We start from the raw sequence: 27,908 nt of genomic DNA on the forward strand, positions 1-27,908 counted from the left end.
ATCTAGGAAAGATGATGGCATTGACCTTATATGAAATTTACAGACCGGCAGACCTTTTCTACGGTGCCCCTAAGGTGACATGGTCGGTTCACTTAGTTTTGTCGTGGCCACGACATAATAACTCCTGGGAACATGATAATATGTCGTGGCCACAAGATCATTTTGTCGAGGTAACAACATCCTTATGTCGTGGCCTCAAGATGTTGAAGGAACAAAATGTTTTTCTCGTTGCCAGGAGTAATGTGTAAACAAATCTGTGTGACCATAGCAACCCAGAATTATCAGAGATGGATTCATTAATAGTTTATTTTGAATTAAGAAATTATTATATTATTTATTATAGAAATTATTACATTAAATTATTATATTTTATTAAATTAACCACAGGCCTTGGCTACAGGTCTGCATTACGTGTGATAGTTAGCATTCAAATAAAGTTTATCATAAATAAATGTTACATAAAATGCATAATATAAATTATAAAAACCTTTTTATCCATCCTACAGTCTTGTAAGTCCATTAACTAATCGTAATTTTCCCGTAATATTTGTATATTAGGCTATTATTATTATTATTATTATTATTATTATTATTATTATTATTATCCTATTATTTTTAGTTATATTTTTATATTTGTTTATATAAATTTTTCTCCCTTCAATTCGATCTCTTTACTAAACATTCTGAATACTTTTGTAAATAATAGCCTACTGTAAATGCTCGACTTGGGTTGCAAACATGCCAATAATGCTTTGATTATGCTGACTGGAATATTTTGCTGGAATGCAGTTTAAATTTAGCATATATTTCATTTTATTTCGGCTAATTAATAGACCATAATTAAAAATACTATAGTGTTTCATTGAGGAATTAATCATTCATGTAGTTTCATTTGTAAATGAAAACACAACTGTGTAGAGCTGTGGCACTCCAGGAATTGAGGGCATGTCCACACATACACGGGTATTTTTATAAACTTCTTCCATTTAAAAAAAAAAAAATCTCATTTATAGGCCTATTTTTAATTTTTAATTATTATTGTTTTTTTCAAAGTTTGCATGCATGTAACTCAAGAAGTATTTAAGATATTTCCGTATGATTTTATACTCTAGTTCTTAATAAACTTTTCTTTTGGAATCTTCAATTTCAAGGCCCTACATTGTTTAGTCATATTCAGACATCTTTAATACTTCTTGAGTTACAGGCATGCAAGAATATTTATGGCACTCAGGCAGGTATATTCTATGCAATTGTTTAGATGGAAAGTAACAAGTTACATTTTTCTAATTTCAACATTATTTTTTCTTCAGGGCTTCCTCTTTAAAATAATAGCATCTGTGACATTTAATATTTTAGCTTTCATCACTATACATGATTTATCTTATTATCTTATTTACATGATTTATCTTATTTCAGAAAAAAAGTTGACAAAATCACAAATTTGAGCCGAGGACCTCTGTTTGAATTGAGTTGACACATAATGACCCAAATGACACTTGAGGTTCATTTGCTTATTATAAAGTGACTGTAGAAAAAATAAATAAACAAACACATAACTTTGTGATTTCAAAACTAAAGGCAAAAGCAGTTTTGTTTTAATTGAATGTTTATTTGTTGCCTACTTTACATCTTTGACAAGTTACAACTAGGCAGTTTTACACACACACACACACACACACACACACACACACACACACACACACACACACACACAAACACAAACACACACACTACTAAAAACACACACACACACACACACACACACACACACACACACACACTCACAGAAAGACAGACAGACACACACACACATACACACACACTCACACTCACACACACACTCACACACACACACACACACACACACACATATATATATATAGTAATAAATATATATATATATATATATAAAAGGAAAGAAAAAAAGGGCAACAACTTAAATTAAGATCACGGTTATAGGTGAATGGCAACATTCATGAAAATTGACATCTTTACAAACAGGATGTTTAAAAGGAGGGAAAGTGCAAAAGTAACAATTCCAATGGATAACAGTCCCCACCAGTGAAACAGAAAACAAAATGTACAACTAAATAAAAAGAAACAAAAACTATATAAACATACTTCATTCTCAAAGCTTCCATCCATATTTAAATTCAGTTTATTTACAACGGTACTTAATAGATCTTGGTTTTAGGAGATTTCTTATTTCAATGTAACATTTTAAGGTAACATCTTTGAACAATGCTCATGAAAGCAGAGACTCTTCAATATTCACAGCACAAGTAAAATAAACTGAAATGTTCTGTGAAAATCACTAATAAAAATCGCTTAATCTTTGGGATGACAGACAGTGTGTGAGCCAAACAGTGCGTAGTTTAAAGGCAGAGACAAGGTGGGGATAGCCAATGCTGAATATTTTAAGCACTAAACAATTAAATGATCAGACAACACAGTATTAAACTCAAATTTACATCTAAATACAGTACATTTGTGACACCTCAAACTCCTTAATCTCCACAATGGTCCCTGAACACAATCAGATTAACCTAAAATTAACACACTATAAATGATACCGTCTTGTCTTTTTTGCCAATTACATTTACAAGTGGTGTTCCTGAAATGATGCAAGCAAAAATTAAATCTAAAAGCAGTATAAGTAATTTTATGCCATACTTACTGACAATATGCTTATGTCAGAGGCATGGCTGATTGTAACTAGGATTTTAGCAAAACTAGATCACATTTTTAAATATACTTATGACTTTCCAGACTGATAAACCTATATCTATACCTAATGTACAGCATAGTAAAATATACATGGATACTATGTATTCCTTGACTCGAAAAAATGTGGCATGCAGATATTACAAATTACAAACTGAATGGTCACTGGCTGATGTTAGCATAGTTTCCTGTAGATGCAGCCACATACACAACCAAATTTACTAACTTCTACACAATTAAAAGGAAAACATTTAATTATTGGCTTAAGGAACTGTTATTTACACAGAAATCATGGCAGATAATTGAATTAGCATCACCATTCATGTGCAGCTTATGTGGCTTATCTTAAAGCTTGTATGGCAACATGTACTAGAATATTATAACCAGTAATTTGAGAATATTGTAACACCTTTAGAGAGAAATACGTTTAACTAGTGCCTGCCATTCAAGCCCATGTAGCCAATGTGTTTCTTTCATTTTCTTAAAACATGTTCTGACATGTACATGACTTTTCATGTCATATAATTATTGGCTCTTCATATTAAGAAAAAGAGATAAGATAAGAAGATAAGATAAATCATTTGAAATATGTTGTGTACAGTGTTCTACTTGGATATATAACTACCATGTTTAACTGAATTCAAGTGTAGAGATGAGCAGAATAATGCTGAATCCATAATTTACAAGTTGTATGTTGTTGAGTGCATTTAGCTCTGTAAAGTACAATGCATTAGAGTTAAAATGTAGTATGTCTTGTGCTTTGTGTTGTGTCTTTAAGCTGTGTAACTTGTTCCATGTGGAAGTTTAAGTTCGTTGTGTCTCATTTCTTCCTATGTGCAAAGTATGTGATATGTTGTCCATCTTTGCTGCTTCCTATGCAAAACTGCTTGAGCTGAGACACTGGAACTTTTCCCTCAGTGACTGGACAATAGTGGGCTCATTCACACCTTGCTGGCTGCAGTCCGGATCATTCCACAAGTATCCCTGCAGAGCCATCTCAGGGTTATTGGAAACCTGCTGTCCTTTTACGAGGGTTTGCATGCTGCCTTGAGGTGGGTTGCAGTACTTTACTGCAGTTCCAGGCAGATTGTGCGGCTGAGCAGTTACCTGCTTCTGCTCCTCACCCTCATCTTCAGAACGGATCTCTACATAGTCATCATCATCATCTCCAGTGTCTTTAAAGTTGGCCAGATAATTCTCAGTGGCACTTTGCGCGTTCAGTGGCACATTTTTGTTGAGCGATAATATTTGCTGTGAGTCCCGCAGTGTGATATCGCATGGCGTTGTAAGGTCTAAAGTCCCCTGGACAGGGCAATCTGGTAGGCTATGCTGCCGCGGCATGTGTGTCCTTGATTCGTTTCCTTTGACCTCCCACACCTGATTACTTGGACCCCTGCCATTCTCTATTCTGGTCTGGTCTATCAGTGAAGATGAGGACTGGCAGCGATTATAGGGTGACACTTTGGCATTGCGTGGTCCAATTGAAGTGTAAATGTGATCAGAGTCATCTTTAATTGGTGTCACATAAGCACTCCAACGCTGATTGGGTGGAGCACTCGGAGTAGGAGGGAGGTTCTTCAAAGCAGGAGTAGAACTTGCAGCTGCCAGTCCTCTCTGTGGGGTTGAAGTGCACACTGTTGTTTCTGCTGGCCATGGCACAAAATCAGCAAGTTCTCCATTACTGTATGTGCAGTTCATCCAGTCAGACTCTTGGGTAGAGCTCTCAGATAGGGAAGGGGAGGATGTGGTGCTGGGAAAAAGTGGATGGGGGCCGGCAATGCTGATAGATGACTTCAGCACTGGTGTAGTGGTTGGAGAAGCTTTATAAACCACCTGTTCATACAGATGAGAGTACTCTGCTATTCTTGCACCTAAGCAAAAGAAAGGAAGACAGGGGCATTCATAAACCAATATATCATATGTTTAATCTTTATGAATAACACATTGTAGAACAAAGAAAAAATAACATTTGCCACACAATTATGTCTTACCTATTGCAGTGCCACCTTGTTTCTTCTCCTCCAGTATGGCTGCCAAGTCTTTCTGTTTGCCTAGCCTTAGCTTAGCACAACTGGGTTCATGGTCCATGCTCTTCATCTTCAGTAATTGGTTGGCCTTTTTGATCTTCTGACTGTATTGTCTAGCCATGAGGAACACTCTGTTCTTGCCCCTCTCCCCAAGGTCAAGAAACTGGTCCCCAGCTTCCACACTCAGCAGCATACTAGAGGAGGCCGAGTCCATGCTACTAAACAGGGTCTGGACCTCTGAGTCCTTTGGTGAAGGGATATCTTCATCATCCATCCTGAAGCTTCCGCTGCTTAATCTTGCAAGTTTATTGCGGATGCTCTTCACTGTACCAGGTTGAGGCCCAGGGGTAGGAGGGAGTGGAAGGGAAGGTGCTGCAGGAGAAGATGCTGCATCTTTCTCATCCAACCTAGATTCTACAATCTTGGGAATGTTGAGGATAGGGATCTGGGGAGCTGGAGAGGGGTTAGAGGCTGGTGGGTTGGCTGACCCAGATGCAGCACAAACAGGGACCGTTTTTAAGGGTAATTTACAAGGAGAATCATTAGACTTATGTGCAGAATTGGCTTTCTTACTTGGAGATTCTTGTGCTTTGCATTGGGAATCACTTGCTATTTGTTGCAGCCTGTTCTCTTTACTTGAGAAGTTATGTGTTTTTCGTGGAGAGTCTTGAACTTTACGTGGGGTAGCATGTACTTTTTTGGGAGAGCCCTGTTTTTTACATGCAGTGTCCGTTCCATTTACAGGAAATGCAGCTGGAAGTCTATCTGGCTTCTTTTCATTGTTCCGGATGTAGTTTTCCAAATCCGTCCAGATCTCATCCACTTGCTCTAATGTATGATCAGCTGTGGAAAGCTGAGATGCTTCAGTGTCTGAAACTGCAGCAGAGGAAATATGAGGCTGTTCAACCTCTGTCTTATTTGTAGGACAGAGTTTTTCCTCAGATGCAAACCCTCCTAAAATCTGGCTAGCCATGAGGTCTACTTCTGATGTCTGCAAACTCTCTGGTTTTCCCTGATCCATCACAGCTGCAAGGACCGGGGGCTCCTGGAAGACAATGGTATCATAGACATTCTCCTCATCCTCAACAATTTGGAGTTCACATGTCTCATGTGGCCCCCCGCCTTGACCAGAAGACCTATTGCTCTCACGTGAACTCTCAGTTTCAGTGGGAGTTATTATAACTTGTGGTGCTATCCTAGACTTGACCTCTGATACCTCAGAGTCTGCATGGTTAACTTGATCCTTGCGGATAAGCCCCATGGCCTGAAGCTCCTCATAACTAATGTTGTCATAAACATTCTCGATATCATCAATTGTTAACTGCTCGGCTGAAGATGACCCTGAGATTTCATTGCTTGAAGACTCAGTCTGGTTGGTGGTCTCTTCGTCTTGTAGGGCTCGCTTGGTAGGGCTTTGTCGCTCACTTTGGTTTTCTCCAACACTGCTGGCCCTGCGAAGTACTTTGCTCCTGCTTGTGGGGAGGTCTAGCCGAGATGATTTAATTTGTTCAACATGCCAGCTACAAGGTCTTTCTGGATGGTCAGCAGTCTCATGGTCACTCTCGGCATCATGACTGCTTATATCATTCTCTGCTGGCAGGAACATCTGATAGATGTCTTCATCATCATCAATTTGAAAACTCTTTTGACGAGTTGGAAACATAGCCCTCCGGACTCGATGGTCTGTCCATATGTTGCGGAAGGAAGGTTCCTCTCCAGTTCCCAGCATTCGAGAGTAGCGTTCATCTCTGTCTCCTTCTGGAGGTGCAGTAACCCGTAGGATAGGGGGGGTGATAACCTTATTTTGAAGGGACTCTTTAGCAGTCTGAATGAAAAAATTAATAACCAGTTTTACCATACGTAAGATTAGGGCTGCAGGAACTACAAAATAATTATTGGTATCAACTGTGTCCTAGCCACTTTATGTATCACACTATGTCCTTACCTGGAGGTCTGGATGAGTAAGGTTGTGGTTTCTCCACTGGTCAATGCTGTCCACTGACACTTGCTGGTTCAGTCTTTTCCGGCTGCCCTTCCCTGGTACTCTCAGCTTGCCCCCAGAACTCTGATCATGCAAAAGTTGACTCTTTGAATATTATTCATAATCAATGAAAATGAAATATAAACCAGAGCCTTACATTAGAAAATGAGAGAGGTGCATTTTCTTACAAAAATTGCAAGCACAAATCTAAGCTGTTGTGAGGGCATTGCTATACAGATTTTCCGGGTGTTTTTTGTAGATACATCTTTGTTATGCCTATGTTCCCTTATTCTTTTATTTTTGGTCTTCAGTATGTTAGCATCTCTGATCTTAAACCCTTTACTAACTACCATGTCCTTGTTTGCTACTTTAACAGACCCCTAAGTAATTATTAATAGGATTAATATAAAACATCAAATGTCAATTCAGACTCACCAAACCAGCATCGTCCTCATCATCAGCATCTTGTGGATGTGACTCGTCGTCAATGTCACTGTGGTCACCAGGTTCCAGTGATTCCTGTGATTCGCTGACAAGGCTACGGGATCGGCCAATAGTACCCAAATGGGCAACAGGTGACAGCAGAGTGACTCCCAAACTAGAACGCTGTGAAGAGCAAATACATTTTTTTATTTACTTTTTAAAGATTTTTCATCAGATTTGTATAATGGAATAATGCTTGCATGCTATGGGTGGTGTTCTTTACCTTCGGAATATCTGGACTGGATACTACAGCAACAACAAAGAAGAGAGAAAGAAAAAAAATGGAACAATGTTTAAAAGATTAATATTATTTTAGCATTTTTTTGTTCTCAATTATCATTTTTCATATGAATGCCACTTACTTATATGTTTGGAGTTTTTCAGTAACTTAGATAAGGGCTCTGATGAAACGGCAAGACAGAGGGAGAGACAAAAAGAATGAGTAAACACGATCAGTGAAAAATTGTTTGTTTGTTGTATTTGCTGTTGGTCTCACCTGTCTTCCTGCGCACTCTCCGGGGTGAAGGACCCTCTTTAGTGTTCACTCTCTTGTCATCGGTGTTGTAGTTAAAACTTGAGTGGTCTGAAAAAGTTAAGAATAGTGTCTGAAATATAGTCTTCATAAACACACAGAAAGTGCTAAATATATTGTTGTGTAGCTTTCAGTTTGATGTTAAAATAATGCTTACTTGCAGTATCCATCTCCAGAATGGCCTGCTTAGCCTGCAGAGACAGAAATAAAACCTTTCTTAAACACTTCCTTTTAGGACTTATTTGTGTTTACTATAACAGTATTTCATGAACTAACATTTATTTATACACATTTTTAATAAAAAATAATATAGTTTTTTTATGCAGTATTACATATATATATATATATATATATATATATATATATATATATAAAATTAGACATGATTCATTTTATGAATGAAACTATTAAGATAAAATGGGTTAGTTATTGTATTACAGTAATGAGAATTCCAGTGGGAAAAAGTGTCAATGCAAAAAAAAAAAAAAAGGCCTTCCTTTATTTAATGCAAAAAAATATATATATTTTTTTCCTTTTTTAAATTGAGGCAAAATATGATTCTGACAAATTTACATATGGTTTTCCTTACTAAAGGTAAATTAAATGCACATAGAATAAAAACTTAAAGACCTTGAACATTTAAATGAGCCTAGAAATGAGCAAACACAAAATTGTATCTTTGTCTGTTAATTTTTTTTATTTTGACTAAAGGGCCTCTGGGTGGCACTATGTCTTCTCTTCTGTAAGTACAGAAATTTCTTCTCCACCTTTGAAGTTCTTTTATTCACTCTGAGTGAACTACTTTATCGTGACACAGTTGAGTGTGAATAGCCAGATTCAGCCACAGCTGCCTAATTACAGAGTACATTGTACAGAAGCAGAGCAAGGACAATGTGCGGATGTGCACGTTCTAACCTTGGCCGGTATTTTGGCAGGATGGTTTTCAAGGATCAGCCGTTTTAGATGCAGGACCCACATTTTCTTGTCCTGTTGGGACTTTGCCTAAAAGTGGATTAGAGACATATCAGCACAATCTGCAAGTTTAAGATCATATACCGACACACCTTTGAAACTACTGTGACCGAGTCATCCCACTATCAAAGAACATCAACACCAGTCGTCAAAATCAAAACAAACACTTTCATCAGCTGGGTGAACGTCAGCAGAATCAGTAACTAACACTCACAGAAGTGGTTGACTGGAACCGCTACTCAGCAGTGACGCATTATTCATGGTTCATTTCAGAGACAGCAAAACCCATTATCCTGCTGTGAGGATTCATTATTCAGGCTAAATTTCTACATTTTATTACTGCAATGCTGTGAAAAATATCAATAGAGGGATAGATTGATGGTTGGTTGGATAGATGGATGGATGGATGTACTAACCCCTAAGAGTTTATGAAGTCATGGAGTACATATGATCAGACATGTATTAGCTGCTGAGATAACAGTGAGCCACTCAATAATTAGGAGGCAAGGTGATTTACAAGCGTTCTGTCAGTTCAGGCTTCTGTGGCACATACTGCATCATAGTTATGACTACTCGGCTGGGGTCCAACACAAAGGTCAGATGTACCAGCACTGGCTTTAGGCGAGACTCGTACCATCACTTGCACACACTTTTGTGTGCATATATTCAAACATGCTGAAGCCTGTAGGTAAAGGGGTGTGGTTTTACTAGGGTAAAGTTCAAGGCGATTGGCTGTCCGTCAGAAGCCTGGCCTCAGGCTGGACATTCCTCTGTGTATTTAACACAACCCGCTGATCTTTGGTTACATGCTGTTTGTGTGCATGTGTGAGAAAGCTTGAAATATTACCTGCACAGTGTGTTGAAGTTTGGGGTTCTTGTAGTGAAACACGGTGAAGCTTAGAGGCTCTTTAGTAATGACTTCTACCAACATTAAATTACAGCACTGGAAGAATGTAGAGAAACAGATTATAGATATAGTCATTTATGGTTCTAAACATTTTATTGAACAATTTATGCACATTTCATTTACACACTGTCAAAAAATAGTATGCTTAGGGCTACAACAACTTTGTGACTTGCTTTACCCCTGAAGCTTACTTCTAGTACCTTTGAGTAGTAATAGTATGTACCCTTAATATGTGCCCTTATGGTACCCCCTTCAGGGGTAAATAAGGTACAGAGGTCTCCCTTTGAGGGTCCAGTTTTTCCAAAAGGTTTGCTTTTTCTTAAAGTGCACACTGCTGCAAATGCTTAACAAAAATAAGTTATTTATCGTGCTGGCCAAAACTGGTAAAAGAGGTTGTTTTCACAATTGGATGAAATGCTTGATCAGAATCAGAGTTTAATTCCACCTCCCCCGCAGGTCTGTTTTCACACTGTACTATTAGCAGAGGTGGAAAGAGTACAAAAATATTCTACTCAAGTAAAGGTACCATTACATTAATGAAATTTCACTTAAGTACAAGTAAAAGTACCAGTCTAAAAATCTACTCAAGAAAAAGTAAAAAGTACCTTATTTAAAATTTACTCAGAGTAAAAATTACTTAGTTACATTTTAACAGTGGGAGGGAGGCAAAAATGGGACAGGCCAAGGGTGTCGAACTCAGTTCCTGGAGGGCCACTGTCCTGCACAGTTTAGATATAACCCTAATTAAATAAACACCTGATCCAGCTAATCTAATCATTTAGGCTTATTTGAAAACTACATGATATGTGTGCTGGAGCAGGGTTAGAACTAAACTCTGCAGGGCTACGGCCCTCCAGGAGCTGAGTTTGACACCCCTGGGATAGGCCTATTAATCTCAAACTAGTTGTTTTTAATTAAAGGAATCAGTTATTTAGAATAATAAGACATTTAGACTATTACCAGGCAAATCAGTATCAACAAAATTAATCTTTTCAATGCAGAGGAAACGCAGAAGCTTCATTGGAAGTGGCATTTAGATGTATTTACACACTGTTTAATGCAGGACAAGAATGCATTTAACCTGCAGTTACAAATGCATGAATAATGTTTTGATGTACAAGACATAAAATGTTGAATACTCATTTGAAATGATAAGAAATTAATTATAAAAAAAAAAAAAATCAAAAGATACTTTAAATGTGAAATTAAAATGGCCAGTAGGTGGCAGCAAGTCACTGTTAATAAGTGAGTCACTGTGATTGAACCGAATCATTTAAACGGATGATTCATTCAGGAACGAAACACTGTTATGTTGCTCAGAGACGCAAAACTGTGCTTTGGTGGCTGTGTTTGGAATTATTTTTTGTTGTAGAAATAGAGCAAAAACAGGCAATATGGTGCCTAAAACGTAAGTCTCTTTATTAACTTGTTTACTGAGCGGTTTACTGAACTGAAATTTTTTTTTATATGTAATCATGCTGATTTTTGGAGGCAAAAACGGCATTTTTAGTGTGATATTGATTTACTATATGAAATGATATAAATATATACATTTTCTGCCCCCATATCTTCAATTTTGTGATCATTCTAAATGCATTTAGCAGACTGAATCACACAGTGAAAGAACGCACTATAAATGCGTGCGCACATCGTTAAAACAACAATTATGATATTATCGCAGACTATATATATCGCACACTCCGCACCACTGTCTTTTTGGCTAATTTGTGCAAAACCTCTTGCTAAAAGGTCAAAGCTTCATTTTGACCACCAATGCAGTGATGCAATTATTTAGCTTACCTCTACATGCTTGCGAAGGGTTGATGTCTTGTCGAGATTTATAAGCTGCTAGTTTGGTCTCCCTAGGCAAACACAGCTTACACTGCATAATAAAGCATAAATATGGCCAGGGGTTCACGTCATTTCCTTCGAGTTCAACTTCAGAATATGACGGGGTTTCGTTTTCAGCGGTGTCTGCACCACTAACGCCTGTCTGTCCGTCTGCATCTTTCTTGTGATTTTAGCGCCAGTTTGCCCTCCTGCCCATTATTTATTGCAGTAGTTTCCAGGGAGCATTTTTTTTTTTTTACTCAGTAATTAATGTGTTTTAAAATATAGCGAAGTACAATACTTCAAACAAAATATAAATTACAGATTTTAAAAATAACTTTAAAAAGTAGAAGTACACAAAAAAGCTACTCAATTACAGTTATGCCAGTAAATTGTGGGCAAGTCGTGGCCTAGTGGTTAAAGAGTTTGACTCCTAACCCTAAGGTTGTGGGTTCGAGTCTCGGGCCGGCAATACCACGACTGAGGTGTCCTTGAGCAAGGCACCAAACCCCCCACTGCTCCCCGGGTGCCGCAGCATAAATGATACCCACTGCTCCGGGTGTGTGTTCACAGTGTGTGTGTGCACTTTGGATGGGTTAAATGCAGAACATGAATTCTGAGTATGGGTCACCATACTTGGCTGTATGTCACGTCACTTTTTTCACTTTTTTTTAATGTAATTCGTTACTTTCCACCTCTGACTATTAGGGTTCAAACCACGGTATATTTGCATCTTTATTGTGAGTACTATTCAAAGCTGATTACTACAGTAGCTGCATAATGACTCATTTGTGCCTTTGGATTTTCCACCAAACTTTGCACGCACAGACCATCGCTTGTATTTGCCATGGCTACATTGCAAGAGATGTGAAGAATGCAAGCTGCTCCCTGAGTGGCATATTCTGGAAACAAGTGTCAATGAGAAATGCATTATGACCAGCTGGTGAGGACAAGGGTGACTTGGTAGACCACTTTGGAAAAGTCTAAGTACCAGCAAAAATTAAAGCTGCCATGTCTGAAACACCAGCTTGACCACCTTGACCTGATTGTCCAGAATGGGAAACTAGTAGGTATATGAACTCTCACCAGGATATGGGCTTTGTAGGTGTAAGTCTCCTCGCGTTTCTTAGTGATCAGCAGAAGTTTGTCGAACAGGAAGAGTGTTCTTTCATTCTTGGCTCTCTGGATACGGAATGTTCCCTCAAGAACCAGCTCACCGTAGCCAATCAGATCAGGCCCCTTCCAGTTAGTCAGCAAACTCTGAATCTCCTGAAAGAGAGAAGGTGTGAGCAGAAGAGGAGGAGTGTCACTCTTCACGTACATCAGGTAACATAGCCGCAGGGGAAGTTGGGAATGACGTTTATGTCTGATGAGTCTCAAACATAATGTTCTGCTATCTGCTACCACACACCCATCCATTAAAAAAACATGCACCCTGTAGCCAAAATCAAATTAAAGTAGTTGGTAGTGGATTTTACTTGGTCCAGGATGGTCATTTCCTTTCAAGGAACAATTCTCAATGTTTGATCGACTGAACTACTAGCTGGTGGCCTTGTGTTGTGCTGTCATAGTAGACCAGGGGTGTCCAATCATGCTCCAGGAGGGCTCTTTTTTCCAGAGTTTAGTTCCAACTTGCTCCAACACATTTACCTGTAAGTTTAGTAATCCTGAAGACACTGATTAGCTGGTTTAGGTGTTTAACTCTACAGGAACATTGTCCTTCAGGAGGAGAACTGGACACCCCTGTTGTAGACAACCTACAGCACGTTGTGGCAGCAAAAAAACAGCTACTATTTTTCTAAATGACTGTATGACTCCCCTTTTTTCTAAGCCTAAACAGATGGAAGAAGCTATTGGCAAATCTATGATTTACTTAGACTTACAGTTCTTTGGGGAATGTAGCCCAGGTCAGGTTACCTTCATGTATTCTTGTGATTTAACTGATATGCTACTCTATATGGTGCCTAGTGTGTGTGTGTGTGTGTGTGTGTGTGTGTGTAGGGTACACAAACCTGCAGTCTAACTGCATGCTCGTGTTTTCTCTTCATGTCATTGATGTGCCAGGCAACCCTCTGCATGGTGTCGATGGCCTCCTGGATTACATCATACATCTCTGAATCCTTCTCCAGATGAGTGGCGATCTCCTGCAAAACACCAGTACATCTGTGATCAGTGCCACAATCTACTGTGTGTGTGTGTGTGTGTCTGGGCAGTCTTTGTGTACAGGTGTACTATGTCTAGGGTCTGTGTGTGTTTAGGAAGGTCATTCTGGGTGTTTTTGTACTTACATGCAGTAGTAGATGGTACTTTAGGATCCTCTGGACAGGTTTAAGCAGGTAGGAGCCGAGAGGAAGGGAGTGTTTAAGACTTTCCTGGCGCTCTCGTAGAAACTTTGCCACTGTTTTGTTCCGCATGCACTCTGTTAAGACAGCAACAGACCTGCAGATGCACACGAACATGTGTTATCAATAAAAATGTTTCTTTTATATCCACTCAGACTTTGGCAGATATGCACAATATAAACATGTCTGTGACATGTTATTGATTTGGCGTCTCTTTTTAATTAATTTGTTCAGGCTAGAACCAAAAAATATATATACAGTGGCCAAAAAAGTACTTAAGTGCACTTAAAAATATCTCAATGTCATTACATTAGATACAAAATATCAAAATGTCATCTGCATGTTCTCAAAACTAACTAACTTTGTTCATTGTTGCAGAGCAGCTTTTAATCAGCTGGTGTTTTGGTGGTTTTTAGTGGATGTATGAAGTCAGTTCATGAAGTGTTGTTTAAAATATATATTTTTTTTCTATCTTAGATCTGTATCCAAGTTGAAGTCTGTCCTCTCTTTTAAAGACTTGGAGAAAGTTTTGCATGCCTCTGTGTCATCGCATTTGGATTATTGTAATGCATTATATCCCACCTCTCTCTCTCTCGCCTGCAGCTTGTTCAGAATTCAGCTGCTAGGCTTCTAATGGGTATTAAGAAGAGAGAGCACATTTCTCCTGTGCTTATCAATCTACACTGGCTACAGTACCTGTTCAATACAGAATTCATTACAAAGTGCTGCTTTAATTATGTATTGCTGATTCATTGGTTTGTTTTGAAATAGATTAATGTATGTTGCTGATTTTATCTGTCTGCATTAATCTGAAAGGTCTCTAAATTCAAACAATCAAATACACCTTGTGGTTTTCTGATCTTGCTTTAAATGCAAAGGTGATCAGGGTGATCATTCCAAAGCTGTTTTAGCTCCTGCACTTAGTACATTTCAAAGTGCGCTAAAAACTCATCTGTTTCCTTTAGCTTTTAAAAAAAAGTGCTTTTTAAGTTGTATTGTTGTGTGGTGTATGTCATTTATGTCTGTTTTATTCTTGTATTTATTCTTCCTGTACAGCACTGTACAGCACAGTTGTTGTTTTTTTTTTTTTTTTTTTTTTTTGCATTTACAACTTAATAAATACCTATTTATAAAATAAATTGCTTGACATCTGTGCATGCTATCTTTCTTGGAAATAAATTACACAAGATTTGGGGCCATAAATTTACTAAACAGAGCAAATTAGCACAAGAATGCATTCTCATAAATGCGGTGATGGGAGTGGAAAGTTCTGCCGTTGATCTACAGACATTGCACAAATTAAAAAACACAGATGCAGCTGTATCATTTTCATAATGACCAATGTAATCTACCAAGACTTGCACAAATTAGCATAAACGCAAATAAGCAAAGCCAATGATAATCAGGTGTGGGTAAACTACTAACAGGTGCAAACTGACTAGTAAACCTTGCATGATTCATTTCAATACTCTCCTCCTCTCTTCCCATACATTTTGTGTCTGAAAGGGAAACTACTACAAATGAATATAAGGCCGCAAAAATAATTTTCATCACTATTTTTTCACTACGTGTCTTTAGTAAATCCTAACAGTAGTTTTATTTTTTTAATACAGAAAGAGAGTTTGCACTGATACAAGCTGTTAGTAAATCTGGCCCTTGATTTGATACTTTATCTAATGCAAACTTTTAAACATTTTTAAGCTACAGTTTAAATAGATAGTTTGGTAACACTTTAGTTTAGGGACCAATTTTCACTATTAAGTAGCTTATTAGCATGCCTTATATACATATTGGGATTTATTAGTACTTATAAAGCACATATTCTGCATGACCATATTCTACATCCCTAGTCCTGCCCAATACCTAAACTTAATTACTAACTTTTTATATGTTGCAAATTAGGAGTTTTTTAATGCAAAAGTCATTGTTAATGATTTGTTAATGGCAAGAATTGGACCTTAAAATAAAGTGTGACCGGTGGGTCATCCAATAATTTAAATGTGCTCAATTTGGAACTAACATGTTCTTTTGTTTTGCATGGAAGAAAAAGAACATTATACAAGTTTGGAATTGCATGTTGGTGAGTATTTGATGACAGAACATAATTTTTTAAGGTGATCAAGTGTCCATTTTTGGGGCTAATGCACAGTATAGATAAACATACAAACACACACAGACATGCACACACACAACCAAGACGTATATGCACGGTTGAGAGTCTAAGGTCGGGCCCTTCTGTTAAAACACAGATTTTACAGTTTATTGGATCTGCTGCCACGCCTCACAAAGCACTGGGACAGATAGACGTTTGTGTGTGTGTGCATTCCAGCGTCCTGCGCACAGACTTCACATTGTCCCGACGGGAAATATGACCCGAGTATCACTGAGATACAGCTATTGCTTTCAGGAGCGTTACTGTATGTGTGTGTGAGCGTGCCATATGACCTTGGTTAGGGTCAACAGCTGTGTGAAGGTGTGGAGAGAGGGTCTCTGTGGCCCAGACAAGAATCCATTCATACTCACACCATTCAGCATCTGATGAAACTACTACTGAGTAATGTCACTTTTAATTTCTTCTAGCACCAGAGGTGGTACTCGTGACAGCACATGCTGCACCAGTGTGTGTGTGTGTGTGTGTTTGATAAAAAAGAAAAGAAACCATGGGTGTGGGTGGCATTTTGCAAGGGAAAGGTGTTGTATGTAAAAACTTTTGTTGAACTTTGTCAGATTTCAGGCTTATGAATAGATTTAAATCTCTGCACGTATACACACACCCAAAGGTAAATATATTTGACACATATTCACAATAATCTGCGATAACCTTTATTCAAGAACTCAACACTGATCAGTCACTAAAACACTGACTTAATAACTAGTAATAACTTCTAATTAAATGATTTGAGAACAAACGGATAAGCGCATGCACACTCTTCAATGCTTTTGTAGATGCAGAATAAAGCTTTTTTCTGTATGGACTGAAAGATAGGGATTGTACTCCATGTTAGCTTATTTTTGAGCTATTGAAAGCTGCAGTCCGTAACTTTTGACACTTTAGCGGTTAATAAACAGAACTGCGTGCATCTTAGGTAAGAACACTGTAGCCGGGGCTACTTCTCTCTGTTAATGTCTTTGACGAATCACGCAGGCTACTCCGCAGCGGTACCTACCTGAACCAGTCTAAAATAGTCAAAATATAAACACTTATTATAGGTGTACCGTACTGATTCAGGACAAGCCAATACACTGTTTGGAAAATGGATGCATTTGATTTATTACATACATTTTGAGCACAAAAAATGTTATGGACTGCAGCTTTAAGTCCACATGAAACTAACAAGAAACGTGTGTTTAATCACAAGACGAGAGCTGTAGTTCCAGCCATACAAATTTGCAAAACTGTTTGCAAATGTTTGTTGGAAGTATGGAAAACACCAAACCATTAAACTATGATGGTATTGACAGACCTTGCGACCCTTAGTTTAGGTTAGCGATGCTTTTGGGAAACGCACCCCTGGTCAACATGCTGGCCATTTGATCTAATCTGTATGTCATTTTGAAGTTAATGTTAATGTTCTATTCATTTCTTTAGGTGTAAGATGTTCTTAAAGTGCAAAAGGATGCTTGATGCATTTTTACATGTAATAAACAAAGGGGCAGATTGTACATGTGACAGAGAGAGAATCAGACCATCAGACAGGGGGTTTCCCTTAGGAACAGTCTCCCAGACTCCAATGGTGTTATACACATGCACACACACAACATATAATATGAGCACACACTCTCACAAGTCTCACATTCCACACACACACACACAACAGGCATCTGAGACGGCCGTCGCTCATGAAGTCTTATAAACCTCTATACTGACAGACAGATGGTGACATACAAACCACACGAAGTAAACTACAACCACAAACCACAGGAAGTATTTCTTACCTTGGATAATTTGTGCAGTACTGTGTGTAGATGTGGAAGTCTTCACTCTGAAAAACAATCAGGAAATTAGAGGCAGTTACTCAAAGTAAGATGTGTGTGTTTGTGTGGGGGTCAGCCAGAGGTCCCCTAGATTAACATATTAAAATATATCATAATGAAAAATAATGCAGGAAGGTTTGTAAGGAGGGTAAAGAACACCTGTACTTGACAAGTTACATGCCTAATTTTAATACTTATAAAACCTCATCATTTACTCACCCTCATGTTGTTATAAACCTATAAGATGCATATATAAAACTCATCAAACATGGTAAACAGAAGTTCAATTATATGTTCTTGACAACAACCAATAAGGCTTATTGTTGCATGTCAATGCAAGATCCAATGAACGGATTTTGTGTATCAAGCAAGTACAGTTTTACCATATTTGATGTGCTCTATGTATGCACACTGATCAATATTTATGTTATAAAATCTATAAATAAATCTGTTGATCATATAAAGTGATGGTGTCTCTTCAGAAGAAATGGATTGAAAATGCTTGATTCACATTAATTAGTTTTTAAATGAGTTTAGTTGAGTATGTTCAAGTTTTGGTGAAATGGACTTTCAGTGAAGGGAAATAAATGAAAGTGCACAAAAAACCAAACAAAACAACAAAGTCCTATTACTAGTTAATACAGGTTTATACTTTTAAGTTTCAGTAGAAATGACATTAAATTATATTTTAAGTCACCATAAATGCTCGGCAGGTTAAAAAACGCTAAGTTTTTTATTTCTGTAATTGCTGATTTTAAATGTATGCAAAAGTGCACACATTTAGATAGCCAGGTCAGTGTGCATATGGCTGTTTTGGCCCATAAAGCATCAGACTTGCTCTGAAAGGTCACATCAGGATGGTGCATTACAGCCTCACACACACACACACACACACACACACACACACACACACACACACACACACACACACACACACACACACACACACACACAGCGGTTGCAGTGACCGTAATAAGAGTCCTGATGTTGTGTTTACAGTGTGTGAGTGTGCTCTGATTAAATCTCTCTGCTCTCCTCCTTCATCTGGAGTCTTTTGCTCTCTCATTCCGCCTATATGAACATCAAAGCACTTGGAAAAGTACAGAGAGTCTGAGTATCAAAGAGCCATTTATCCTCTTCCTCTAATATCCCCCCTCTCTCTACCGCCCCCGTTGGCTTTCACATCTGCCCTCTCTCTCTCCATACGCATATAAACACACACACACAGAGGTAGCTTTATTAATAAAGGTGTCCTTGCATAAATGCTGTGACCCAAACGCACACACAACCTCACTGAGTGGTAGGTTCTCCATGGGAAAACATATAAATTAAAGAGCAGCATACTCTCCTGTTTTTAAAAGTCCGGAACCACAACCAGATGTGTGCTTACTGTCTGATTATGCTGAAGCTGACTTCAAGCCTACAAATGTATGAATAGATGTGGACATGTGAGCAGTTTTCACGTGTACTCCAATTTTAAAATTAATGGACACTTTTGGGTCAGAACTGTTACATAATGCATTCTGGAGCAAATAAAACACTGTTTTAACCAATTAGCATCCAGGAATATTTGTTGTATAAGTTGTGTTAGTGCTGTGTAATATCCTCCTGTCTGAACTGAAGAGCTGCAAACTGCAGGTGGAGGATTGTTATGTTCTCAGAGAAATAGACTGAGTCAGCGTTTGTTCTTAACAGAGAGAAAATAAACCTTTGATAGGAATCAGATGTAATGAAACTCCTCTCTCTTACTGGAATCCTGAAGCTCCTTTGTGATATCAATACCACAGAACTGGCTGAGTAATGCCTTTAAACACACACACACACACACGGTTCTGGGAGTGTTTGCTAACGATGACTAACCTTTACTGACCAACACACTGTAAAAAGTGGGAACAAGCTATTTATATCTGATTGTACCCATACAATTATTTTCTGTTATAAATTAATGCATTTACATCTAGATGGATTCAGTGACATTAAATAATATCTATTACTTGAATAAAACCAGTTCATTTAGATGTTACAAATTTTAGGTTACAGTTTATTGCTGTAAACTGGATATTGTTAACTAATAAAAACTGAAAATAGTTTTTGGTTATTAAAATATACATATTGGCTTGGCAAGTACTTTAAACTGAAGTACTAAAATTACTAAAACTAAAACTGAAATAAAAAAAAAGATCAAAAAGCTAAATATAACTAACAAAAATCACAGAGGCACATAACGAAATTACTATAACTTCAACTAAAATTAAAAAAGACTGCATTGGTTAAGTTTACGTGATGAACAAATGACTCAAACCCGAAGACTTGTCAGATAAAAGGTGAGGTGAGCTAATCATAGTCTAAAGACCCAGGTAAATAATTAATCTTTTGTTTCTTATAGCATTAAAGTTTTGTACTGTTTGTAGTATAATCATCGTTTGCATACGGGAAGTAACACATAAAATTTTAACTACATTTTGCTAAAATGAACGAAATGATTCGAAAAAAGATTTGTTCATTCCACTGAATGAGACTCAAAGGTCCGAGTCAATCAAATGAACCGAACTTCCCAACACTAGAATTTACATGCGCGACACGCCCGACACAGCCTGGATAACAATTGGCTAACACTGCTGTCCGTCAAACTCATCAAGAATTATGTAAAAACACATTTTATTTATTTTAGTTATTTGGGATGTTATAATAGTTCTCTAATTGTGTTAAAATGGATTAAACAATAATTATTTAACAAATATTATATTTGTATAATAAACTGGGGCGGCCTTTCATCAGAGTGGGGCGGGCCTGTGTCCGTCAGGCCTGTCCGCTGTCTACGCCCCTGCACCAAATCCCCAACTGCTCCACGGGCGTCGCAGCTCCGGTTGTGTGTTCACCGTGTGTGTGTGTTTGTTCACTACTCACTGCTGTGTGTGTGTACTTGGATGGGTTAAATGCAGAGCACACAAAGTCTCTGAGCAAACCACCACTTATCAATGTGTTTTAACTGTAGCACCTCTCTGTGTAACATCTCTCTGTTGTTTTCTCAAATAGACATAAACATAAATCCTCATACCCATATACGCAGACCTCTGGATGTGTGGGTTTTAGGCTTTATATGAGATCTTGTAAGCCTCAGTCATTTGCACCCTGTAAACTGTCAGCCCCCTGCTAACAGCACATTAGCACAACAATAACCCGAACAAAACAAAGCAATTATCACACAACACCACAGGACAGAAAACCACACAAACCAGATGCATTCCAACAGCTGTTAATTAGAGCTATAAAACAGCTATAACACTTACTCAAGTATGTGTTGTTACACTAGTCAACGTGAGGAAGGAAATGAATTCTAACACATAATAGATGTAACAGTGTTTACATGCGTGATCATGTTACAGCAGTCTTAATAATTTCTCCATTTGTGTTTCATACATGAAAGATAGTCTAAAATCTGGTTTGTAATAACTTGAGGGTGAGTAAATGATCATCAAAATTGCATGTCTTTGTGATAATAAAAAAAGAAAGAAAAGACAAGAGTTCTACCTTGGCTACGAAACACTTTGCAATGGCAACTGGGTTGGCATTGCACTTCTCCAGGTCATGAAGCAGATCACTAAAACACACAAACACACACACAGACGGAATGATTATATATCATTACTCACATCCATTAATGGGCTGAGCCATTATGAAACTATTCAACTTGTCTTCCAGTTTTGTGCTGTATTGTAGGCTGTGTTCTGTAAGGAAAGACCCACTTCCATGAATTGAACAGCATTGTGAATGCATGTTTGGTCACTTCAGCATTGCAGTCATATGAAGTCACAATCTGTGTGCGTGTGTGTGTGTGTGTGTGTGTGTGTGTGTGTGTGTGTGTGTGTGTGTGTGTGTGTGTTTGTGTGAATGACATATCAGGACACGAACTTTGTATAATGACATGGGTATGACACAGGTATTACAAGGAGAGGGTGACTTATGAGGACATAACCCATGTCCCCATTTTTCAAAACACTTATAAACCATACAGTATTAGTTTTTTGAGAAAGTAAAAATGCACAGAGTTTCCTGTAAGGGTAGGTTAGGTGTAGGGTTGTGTGTAGGGCGATAGAATATACAGTTCGTACAGTATAAAAACCATTACACCTATGGTATGTCCCCACTTTTCACAAAAACACCCCTGTGTGTGTGTGTGTGTGTGTGTGTGTGTGTGTGTGTGTGTGTGTGTGTTTGTGTGTGTGTGGTCCGAAGTGAGAGGAACTGAGGAAAGAGAGATAGCAAATACAGCAGACAGCAGACAGTCTACAACAGAAGATCTTCCCTCATCAGGTCTTTAAGGACACTTTTTGTCATTTTGTTGTCATTCTGTCATTTTTTTTTCCTGCAAATGGTCAGTGAAGAAGTTTCGAAAATATTAAATAGTCTATCTCAGAAGGTCAAACTACATTTTATATCAATTAAATTAAAATAAAAATAAATAAATAAAAAACTACACCAAATTCAATAATCTATCTTAATCTGTCAGCTATTTTGTGATGACATTTTGGCTTGTTTGTACTGAAGAGAGAGAGAGAGAGAGAAAGAAAGAGAGAACTTAGGGCTGAATGGTTGATGAATGCATTTAAAATATCAATATTTGACAAAAGAAAAAAAAGAGAGAATGGAAATAGATTATTTGCCGCGGAAGGGGTTCAACTGATGTCACATCATTAAGGATTTTTATATATATAATTTTGAATCAATTAATAATATTGTTATATAAGTTTAAGAGTTGGACACTTTCAAAAAAGGTCAAAATTACATTATTACAAAATCACATAATAGTTTATAAAATACTAAAAGATGTTTTTGTCACTGAAACAAGCAGGAACTGAATAGTGTCTGTGTACCTGTTGAAACAGTAGATCTCATGGATATTTCCAAATAAAGAACTCCTCTCTTCATCTCCCAGCAGCAGAAGAGACTGATTGCTGATGCACTCCAGGTAATCCTGCAGAGAAACAGATGAAAGGATGAATAATCTCATCGCCTGCCATCAAACACAGGGGTCCCGCCCTCTGACTGGCTTTATGAGGTTCCGGGTGTGCTGTATTTGGACAGACAGATCTGCTGCTTTCAACTCTTACACCTGACATTAACATTTCCACGTCGGCAGGTTAGCTCCAGTATGTCCGCTTATGTCTGTGATGTAAAGTACTTATGGAGTGACACTTTGAAGCATCAAAATAATGGTATTTACCATAACCAGGATGCAAATTATACAACTGAACAGTTGAGGGTTACAAAATAAAGTTTTCTGTGATATTCTTGTGATGCAAGTATCACTGCAGTTTTGTTTGGTGCTGCTAGTGATGCAGGAATAAAACCCTTCACCTTTGAGTTCCACAATGAGCTTTTCATGCTGTAGTTCTATAGACACATAGCGATGTGCTGGTGTTTTAAAGAGCACAGAAACTGAAACACTGTAAGAGTGTAACAGTGCAGAAGGGCAGTGAGCTCTCACATACACAGATATCAGCTAAGCATGTCAGAATCTGTAACTTCTGCTCCGCCCTGCATCTGAATGTCTCTGGCTTTGGTTGACAGATAAGTGATTCTCTCACTCTGACAGTAATCTTTACCTGAACACCCTCAGGCAGTTGTAAATAACCATTCTGTGGAGAAAACACACCCTGCGTCAACAGCCCGCTCACACATAAACACAGACAGAGAGGTGCTGTTATTTTTAAAACTGAAGAATAAAGACAGTATCACCTCAAGGGAGAAAAAAAATCAACATTATCATCAACAAAGTTGTCTACACTGGAAGTACCTGCTTTGCTTTCTTTGAGTATTATTTTCTATTCATTTGTAGATAAAAGTGCAGAAGATATACTGAGGTAACAAACCCTATACAGCAGAATCTCTATCAGTTGACACAGATTAAACATTTCAAACCTGTCAAAAACAACTGAAGAAGTGATTTCAAGTTCAGACGAAGCGCAATGAAGTGATGTTGGGATCTATAAAGAGCTCCAGTTTTGTGACGCCAACAGACCCCAAGAGCTACTGGAAACTGGGGGACGCTCTTCCACATGAATAACCTTTAAAGGTCATGACCTTTCCTCCCTGCATATGTGGTCTAATCTGCTTTTGGGTCAAATGATAGCAGTAGTTTGAGTCCTGCTGTGGTTGCACTTCATGCTACAAGCATCCCATAAACTCCAGGCAGACAATCTAGATCGTCTCAGTTTATATGAAGTGTCACAGTGAACTTTTGATGGTCTTCTTCAAAGTAAATTTCTTCATGTGACTCTTCATGTAATGTATTAATATATATATATATATATATATATATATATATATATATATATATATATATATATATATATATATATATATTGAATTAGCTTTTACTTTATAATTTCATTTTGAATTTATTTGAATTTTAGTTTAAGTTTTAGTCATTTTATTTTATTTGTTCATTTGAGTAATTTTAGTGGCATTTTAGTGGCATGGCATTTTAAACTTTGCAAGTTCCAAATTCAGTATGCTCACATTTTTACATTCTCTATAAAAAGGGAAGCAAAAAAGTCATTAGATTGGATTTAAACAGTACAATGTGTTAAACTAGGGGTCTTCAATTTCTAGGGGGTCCATGATGGTACTGCAGGGGTCCACGAAATATTGTTTGATCTCAGTTAACCTCAACCCAAGATAAAGTTCAGCTTAAATGATGAATTGTCTCTCCCTCATTAGCATAAATAAATGAAGTAAAATTACAATGTAATGGCTTTTTTGGGATTTATAAGGTTGGAGATTAGTGTGTTACACAAAGTTAAGATTCTACACTACTATTTCCAAAAGAAAATATTCTAAAATGCAAGGTCAGTTTTGAGAAACCAATTATAGATCAGCAGGAACCACCAACTAACAGCTTATTTACATCCTTGAGCTTATAGATATGTTGAAAATAAGAGACAATAAAAAAGTGAGAATATGTTGCCTTCGTGTATTCAGCAGTCTCATATGTTAACAGAACAGTGTCTTTCAAAGTTGTTTTCCTCTCCTTTATCTGTCCTCTCCATCCATCCTGCCTGCTTTCCTTTTCTTCCATTCTCTCCTCAGACCATCTATCATTCTCTCAGTGCCGGGGGGCCTGTGAATGTGTCTGTATGGAGGGGTAGGTGGGGAAGGGGACGACAACCCCCTAAAACTCTGTCCCCACATTTACTGAGAAAGAGTTACTCATCTCCTCACTCGCTAAGTCAAATGACAGCCTTTACATCTGATAGTTATATAAATCATACACAAAGAAAGCACACCCATGCCTCTTACTCAAAGAGTGTCAGCAGTTGGAGTTGGAGTGTCATGGTTTATGGGGAGTGGTGGTTAAGCACATAGGTTCAAGGTTTGAGCTCAAGAATGGAAAAGACATACACTGGACACTCACTACCATTTGTTTCCTTGAGCGAAGCACTTCACTCACAAATAAACATTATGTCATAACTTACTATCCTGTCATTCAAAAATAGGACTTTTTCCATGGAAACAAAAAGGAAATGTTCTGAAGAAAGTTATATGTTGAACCAGATGCTATCAAGATCTATAATGATGTAAAAACAAACATAAAAGTAGTCCTTATGACTTATGTTTTATATTTTTATATACATCAGGTTTGATGTGACACCAAACTCCATTGATTATTGCATTTACAATCATAACACTGCAAGTTTGAATATGCAGAGCTACAAATGAGATCTGAGCATTACTGCAGTGAAGAATGACTTTAATTTTGATTCATTTTCTCACATGAAGTTATCATTAGAAAATGTAGCACGTTATATGGTCTTCTGTACTTTTCTAATACTTCTATGGTCTTTTTTGTACTTTTTGCAGCTTGACAGTTCGATTAGTTTCCTTGAGTAAGCAATCTGCTGTATGTTACCATCAGTAAGTGACCGCACATTCTTTGTGTCTTTCTTACCTGGACTATACTGCGAAGGTCCTGGACGTAGGTTTTTTCAGTTTCAAGAATTTCCTCCACCACTCGGCCCACATACTGGACTTTACGTCCTTCCGGTGACTGAATATCTGCATCGCTCTGACTGGTCGGTGTAGGTGTTTGTCTTCCCGTCTCCTCCTCCTCTAGCTGTTGGGCAGGCACCAGCTCCAGTCGGATGGCTCCAGAATCATGATCCCGCTCAGGAGTGGAGCCTAATACCGGCCGCCCCCCCAGCGAGCAGTGACTGTCACGGGAGGAGGCAGATGAAGACGTGGAGCCATAGCTCACTGGCCGCTCGTTGCAGTGCGTGGAGTCCATGCTGCGCGAGGAGCAATATCTCAGAGCAGAGTTTCTGATGGGACCCGCTGGGCTTAGGACCGGCCCTCCAACAGGGACCTCCGGGAGTGGCGGTAAAACATCAGTGGAGAATGGATAATCTTCTGAAAGATAAAAAATGTTTAGACATTAGGGCTGCACGATATTGAAGAAAACTGCATTACGCCGTAACTTGGTAAATACTGCAATTTGATGCAAAATCAGTTTCAGTTCTATTTAAATTCATTGAAAAACTGAAAATGATACAACCAACACGTGTCACATTCTGTGTGGGGAAAAAGAAAGCATCACTACAACTTCTGAAAGCAAACAGCAGTGTTTTACTGTTGCATTACTTAAAACATCATTTTAACATTAATGTTTAAAAAAATAAAATAAACACTACTAACTCTTTGCTCAACTTGGTAATAAATTAGTTTGCAAACTTGTTTATTGTGCTACCTCCTCTATTGTCTTACTGTCTTACTGACTATAGTTCGCTATGAGAGAATCACGACAATTCCTGAGCATCACAATGATAGTTGACAGACTTGCATACACACACATTCACGAAAACACACACACATGCATGCTCACACCCAAAGTAAAAAGTTGCATGCATAGTCTATTCTTATATGCATTGAACTAAAACTTTGAAGTAGTAAAACCATTTAATTATCGCAACCCAATGCAAAATGCATATTGGGATTTGTACATTTGAGGTATTTTGATATATGTCAAAATAGCATGCAACCCTATTAGAAGCTGTAATTCTTAAAGGCTTAAAAAAGAAGATATTTTGAAGAATTTTCTTAACCAAAAAGTTGCTGGTCCCCGTTGACTTTCATAGTATTTCCCCCCATATACTATTGAAGTCAATAGCACTGGCAACTGTTTGGTTTTTGGGTGAACTTTCCCTTTAAATGGACTCTTGATTCATGTTGAAAACAATAATATAACCAAAAATCCCACCCACTGCAATTATAAATTTGATTCCCACAGACTTAGATCTCGAGGGGGAACTTACACACAAAAACATCATGAGAAACCCACAGCAATCTCTAGCATTCCTGTGTGGTGATCACCATACACAAACATACACACACTCAAAACCATTCTCGGTTTGTTTTTCAGACAACAATGTTGGTCTCTCTCTGTTCCTGTTTTTTGTACACAATTTAGGAGAGAGTTAAAAGTTAACCTACTTTTAAGCAGCTATAACTATTCTTATCTCACTAGTCTCTCTGCCCTATTATCCCAGACTAAAATAGTAAAAATCAAGAACACAACACTAAAATACATTATTTTTATTTTCACAAAAGACACTGTGAGTGAAAACCTGTGGGTTTTATGGGTGATTCTAATTGCTAAGTTGTTTTTAGCATAATGCTAGGTGATTAATAGGTTATTCTGAGTTGTTGCTAGGGACGGACTCATTTCTAGAGACCTGAATATGACTGGAGATGAATTTAGTGTGGATTTGGGACAGTAAACAACACCCTGGAAAACACTCAAAAGACCCTAGCATTGTGGTTTGTGAGCAGCATGGCAAGCGAATGTGGCCATTCACATTTTCTTCAGAAGATATTCAATTCTAGTGTTTACTTGATTTAATTTTAAGAGAATTTACTGCAAGGTAGAGTGTTTGCACATGTCTCAGGATTTTGGGTTTGATTCAGTTGTGATTCAGTCACTCACCACGTCACTCAATGAATTACCATGGGAACACACACATGCGCGCACACACACATGCACACACACACACACACACACACACACACACACACACATACAGAGTCTTTCATGAAAGAGAAAGGCCAGCACTGAAAGAGAGAGGCTTTAATGAGCAGA

The 27,908-nt window shown here is 37.9% G+C and overlaps 1 protein-coding gene across 2 annotated transcripts in view; it reads right to left on the reverse strand.

The window, feature by feature from the left end:
* Window positions 1–2,140: 2,140 nt before the first annotated feature.
* The window catches only part of LOC109085042 (pleckstrin homology domain-containing family G member 1), a 45,948-nt gene continuing 20,180 nt past the window's right edge, over window positions 2,141–27,908 (reverse strand). For both annotated transcript variants that reach the window (XM_042751381.1, XM_042751379.1), the window contains exons 2-18: window positions 25,725–26,182; window positions 22,648–22,748; window positions 21,305–21,374; window positions 17,735–17,781; window positions 13,745–13,895; window positions 13,469–13,600; window positions 12,543–12,725; window positions 9,567–9,662; window positions 8,663–8,749; window positions 7,905–7,938; window positions 7,712–7,798; window positions 7,578–7,616; window positions 7,439–7,461; window positions 7,168–7,338; window positions 6,697–6,816; window positions 4,716–6,576; window positions 2,141–4,595 (exon numbers count right to left, since the gene is read on the reverse strand). In XM_042751381.1, coding sequence (XP_042607315.1) covers window positions 3,598–4,595; window positions 4,716–6,576; window positions 6,697–6,816; window positions 7,168–7,338; window positions 7,439–7,461; window positions 7,578–7,616; window positions 7,712–7,798; window positions 7,905–7,938; window positions 8,663–8,749; window positions 9,567–9,662; window positions 12,543–12,725; window positions 13,469–13,600; window positions 13,745–13,895; window positions 17,735–17,781; window positions 21,305–21,374; window positions 22,648–22,748; window positions 25,725–26,060 — 4,536 coding nt within the window. In that variant the 5' untranslated portion in view covers window positions 26,061–26,182 and the 3' untranslated portion in view covers window positions 2,141–3,597. The remainder of the gene's footprint in view (window positions 4,596–4,715; window positions 6,577–6,696; window positions 6,817–7,167; window positions 7,339–7,438; window positions 7,462–7,577; window positions 7,617–7,711; window positions 7,799–7,904; window positions 7,939–8,662; window positions 8,750–9,566; window positions 9,663–12,542; window positions 12,726–13,468; window positions 13,601–13,744; window positions 13,896–17,734; window positions 17,782–21,304; window positions 21,375–22,647; window positions 22,749–25,724; window positions 26,183–27,908) is intronic.

Source organism: Cyprinus carpio, chromosome B23, assembly GCF_018340385.1.
Source record: "Cyprinus carpio isolate SPL01 chromosome B23, ASM1834038v1, whole genome shotgun sequence".
NCBI lineage: Eukaryota > Metazoa > Chordata > Actinopteri > Cypriniformes > Cyprinidae > Cyprinus > Cyprinus carpio.